Source organism: Eutrema salsugineum, unplaced genomic scaffold, assembly GCF_000478725.1.
Source record: "Eutrema salsugineum unplaced genomic scaffold, Eutsalg1_0 scaffold_2, whole genome shotgun sequence".
NCBI lineage: Eukaryota > Viridiplantae > Streptophyta > Magnoliopsida > Brassicales > Brassicaceae > Eutrema > Eutrema salsugineum.
Window position 1 is genome coordinate 14,171,897 of NW_006256829.1, and position 4,615 is coordinate 14,176,511.

Genomic DNA, 4,615 nt, shown 5'->3' on the forward strand with positions numbered 1-4,615 from the left:
ACGTGGCAGCATTATCTATGGCCTAAGGAGTTCGTCATTCATAACGATCACGAGTCTTTGAAGCACCTCAAGGGTCAGCAGAAGCTTAACAAAAGACATGGGCGATGGATGGAGTTCATTGAGACATTCCCCTACATTGTTAAGTACAAAAAAAGGTAAAGATAATGTGGTCGCAGACGCATTATCCCAGAGGTACACTCTTATTTCTACCTTAACGTCAAAGTTGATTGGATTTGAGCATATTATAGATCTTTATAAATCTGATACTGACTTTTCTGAGAGCTATGCCAAATGTCATAAGTTTGCCTGTGAGAAATTTTATAGACAGGATGGATACTTGTTCTTCAGTAACCGATTGTGCATACCACGAGGATCCATTCAAGAGATATTGGTACGAGAAGCTCATAGAGGTGGATTAGCTGGACATTTCGGTGTAACAAAGACACTTCTTGGACTACAAGAGCACTTCTACTGGCCAAACATGAGGAAAGACGTTGAGAAAATATGTTCTAGATGTGTCGTATGTAAGATGGCTAAGAGTAAAGTTCAACCTCACGGTTCGTATACTCCTTTGCCTATTCCTTCTCAACATTGGACCAATATCTCTATGGATTTTGTAGTTGGCTTACCTCGAACCAGAAATTTGTAGTTGTTGACAGGTTTAGCAAGATGGCTCACTTCATCGCTAGCCACACGACAGATGATGCCGTGAATGTAGCTAATTTTTTTTTCAGGGAAGTAGTAAGACTACATGGGATGCCACAGGTTATCGTTTCAGATCGAGACACGAAGTTCTTAGGACATTTTTGGGAAACGCTTTGGGCTAAGCTGGGAACCAAGCTCTCATTTTCAACTACCTGTCATCCTCAGACCGATGGACAGACCGAGGTGGTGAATAGAACGTTTTCCACACTTTTAAGGACTTTGGTGAAAAGTTACCTCAAGACATGGGAAGAGTGTCTGCCTCATGTCGAGTTTGCTTACAATCACGCTAAGCATTCCGTTACTCTCTTTTCTCCTTTTGAAATTGCATATGGGTTTAATCCACAATCACCTCTAGACTTGATCCCTTTGCCTTTAAGTGGAAAATGCAGTTTGAATGGCAAGGAGAAAGCTGAACAGGTCCGAAGAATACATGCTAAGGCTAAGGAGAACATCGAGAAGAAGACAAAGCAGTATGAGAAGCATGCCAACAAAGGACGAAAGGAGCTGATTTTTGAAGAAGGAGATCTGGTGTGGATCCATCTGAGGAAGGAGCGATTTCCAACTGAACGAAAGAACAAGCTAATGCCCAGAGTTGATGGACCATTCGCGGTCATCAAAAGAATCAACAACAACGCCTATCAGATTGATCTTCAAGGTAAGTATGACGTTTCTGATGCTTTCAATGTTTCTGACTTGCTCCTTTATGTTGCAGATTCAGATTTGAGGACAAATCCTTTTCAAGAGGGAGAGGATGATATGATCGTGACAAGCTCAGAGGAGGAGGAGCCGGAGATAGCTGGAAGGATCACTCGTTCAAGAGCTAGGGAGATGGCTAAGGAGGCTCACGCTCTCATTGCCGCACAGGACAGCGATCAACTGGAGGCTGAAGCTCACATCTTCAACATCTCTATCTTGAAGAACAAAGAACCCGGTAACAATTACTAGGTGACTTAGGTGATGATTTTGTACTCTTTTCCTTGGTGAGGATTTTGGAAGGAAGGAGGTTCTTCTCCAAGGTTTTTAATGAGGCAGAAATCATTGCTACGTCGAGTTACTTAGAAGTTGTTGCTAATGGGTAATAATGTGCCAAGTCACAATGACTTTTGCACTAGTAGTTTTAGGCGCATCACTTAGGTTCCTTTGCGAAGGGACGCCTCGCTGTTTTATTTTTAAATCAAACTTCCTGTTGTTTTATTTTAAACTTGATGTGTGTCGGTGTGGTTGTGTCGAGGGTTGTCAATTTTTACCCTAAATGAAATCAATAGCCGCAAGTGCACAGCTGATCGATTGTAGTACTTAGGGATCGAATCCACAGGGAATGAGGATCTTTTCCTGCAAAAAGCCTTTGAAATAAGTATAAAGTAAGGCAGTCTAGAAGCAGAACGGTTTTGTGGGGGTTTGGTAGTGTGTTTAAAATGTAAAAACGAAATCTTAAAAGATAATACGGGAATTAAATTGCGTAATAACTAAACTTAACGAAAATGACTAAAAATGAGAAAAACGGATATTCTAATTGCTTAAATGAAAATCTACTAAAAAGGAAAGACAATATTGAACTAAAGCTTGAAATAAAAACGGTGTAAATCTATGGGAAAGAAGGCGTTGGGCTTCAGGGAAGTTTTCTCAGGGGTACGAACGATTCAAAACATTGCTAGAGAGTAAAATTGATAAGATCTTAGCTTAAACTTTTCGAACTGGAGTCACGGACGTATGAATACGCCACTGTCGTGATCATAGACAACTATCTCTCTCAACCCTGACCAGTAGGTTTCCACTCTGGCCCTGGAAGAGAAGAGATGCATTATGTTTAAGACTTGTCCTAATTCAACTATCGCCCATAGGTAGGTTTCCACTTCTATGTTTGTTTTGCTCTCCCAAACTAGATCTGACACCGGATGAACACTTTTTTTTCGTGTCACCAAGCATCTGGATCAGATTGTAGTTCATGACGCTACTCTCATGCAGTAAAAACGAATTCAGAAGAAAAAGTTCTAAGATTCGGCTCAAATACTCATGGAATCCTCATCGAACATACAAATCCCCATCGAAAATCCCTTAATCCCAACAATAAAACTACTCAGACATAATGAACGAAATAAAAAAATAGTATTAATAAGTAGAATAGAAACCGAAATTGAAAAAGAAAGAACAAGGGTTCAAGAGAACAAATCTCTCTCTCCCTAAAAACTAAAGCAAAAACAATAAAAATATGAAGTTATTATTTCGGTGGTCTATGATGTAGGGTTCCTAAGACATGTATTTATAGTGCTCAAGACCTCTCTGGACGTCACTTAGGGTTTCTCCAAATGTGGGTTTCAGAAATGGGCTTTTTGGGCTTGGAGGTTGAAGGCCGCGGTCGGGACAAGTGTGACCGCGGGGAACAAGTGTTTGACCGCGGTCGGGATGCTCCTAACCGCGGGAAATTGCTTGTTGGCCGTGGGTGGAAGTGCTTGCCGGCTGGTTTACGGGACATCTTGCTCTTCGCGTATCTTTTGATTGAACCGTTGGATTGCCAAGCTGTAAAGTGCACTGGAAAGCTGATACTTCCATATTTAAGGTCTCCAAATTTGAGCAAGATCAGACGGTGAGAAGGCCTTCAATCAGGGGTGAACTTCTGACGGTTTGACTCTGAGCTGAAATCTGGTTTTCTATCCATTTTGTTAAGCTTTTCCCTAAGTTACCTGAAAAGAGTCTTGAAACTACAAATACTAGAAAAACGTGATAAAAGTACTTAAAAGCAATTAAAAACATAGAAAAAGTATTTCAAAACGATCCATAAAAGTGGTCAAAATACGGTGTTATCAAAACTTCATGTAGTTTTGTTTCTTTAGGGCTGCGATTTCTCTAAGTCTATATAACTTAGAAATCGCTTAAGTCATAAGCAGTGAAGAATTTTTAGCAAAACCTTATTGTGTTCTTCGCTCTTTTGATTTCTGAGAACAAGAAAAACTCTGAAATTCGAATCTCTTAAAAACTAATCTGTTTACAAGAGATTCTTCTATCTCACAAACTCGATATCATTCCCTTGTTTGAGAATCGATCATCACACCATTGTCACAACCCCGTCGACTCGATCATCAAGCCATCACCATCATCGATCCGATCATCGTATCACCCATATCATCCCGTTGAATCGAACGCCTAGCCACCATCACCACCCCATCGCATCATCGTTGCATCCTGTCCACAATATTGCAGCATCTGTAGCCTTTTTCTTCAGAGTTGATCACCTAGGATCTTATCAAAGACGCACATGCGTGCAACGTCTGCGAGGTAGTTGTCCTCTTCCTGCACCTTAGGGTTAAGCAGCATGTCATGGAGCGCTTGGAGGAGTTCCTTCACCGTCGTTTCAACCTTCCAGGTAGCGGTGACGAGTAGCGGATGGAAGACGCGAGGTTTGTCGATGTTGGGGTGCAGAATAGGCGTCTTCCACGACACCATTGGTGGCTTCAAGGGGTAATCCGGTGGGAAACGGATGGAGATGAAGAAGATGCCTCCTTCATATGGACCACTAGGGAGGCCCAACAGCATTGATTGTCATTCGTAAATGTCTTCCGCCACCGGTTCTGTACTGAACCCACTCGCCGGAAACCGCACCAACTCCCTCAGATGAGTCATGATCCACGCCTTAGGGGCAATTTTGAAGTGATAAAGAGAGCAATAACGCATTAACAAGAGTAGCATTTATTCCGATATTCCTCTCTCTCATACACTCGTGTTTATTCGACGTGACTACTCACTTCCTCTCACTTCCTCCATTTTCTATTATTTAAGTTCGAAAAGAAGTTTCGAAATCCATTCTACTTCTTCATTACTTTCCCAAATCCATCTCCACTTTTTCCTTCCTCCTCTCTCTTAGGGTTCAGATTTTCCTTTTATATTACAAAATTCATCATTTTCTCTTAGGGTT

The 4,615-nt window shown here is 41.4% G+C and overlaps 1 protein-coding gene across 1 annotated transcript; it reads right to left on the minus strand.

The window, feature by feature from the left end:
• Window positions 1-3,921: 3,921 nt before the first annotated feature.
• On the minus strand, window positions 3,922-4,236 carry LOC112086542 (ubiquitin-conjugating enzyme E2 11-like). Its single transcript, XM_024155510.1, has one exon. It carries the CDS (start codon window positions 4,234-4,236, stop codon window positions 3,922-3,924), a length of 315 nt encoding a protein of 104 aa, XP_024011278.1.
• Window positions 4,237-4,615: the final 379 nt, after the last annotated feature.

Bases quoted from the DNA above. Each gene is read 5' to 3' on its own strand.
- LOC112086542 (XM_024155510.1), bottom strand. From the start codon at position 4,236: ATGCTGTTGGGCCTCCCTAGTGGTCCATATGAAGGAGGCATCTTCTTC.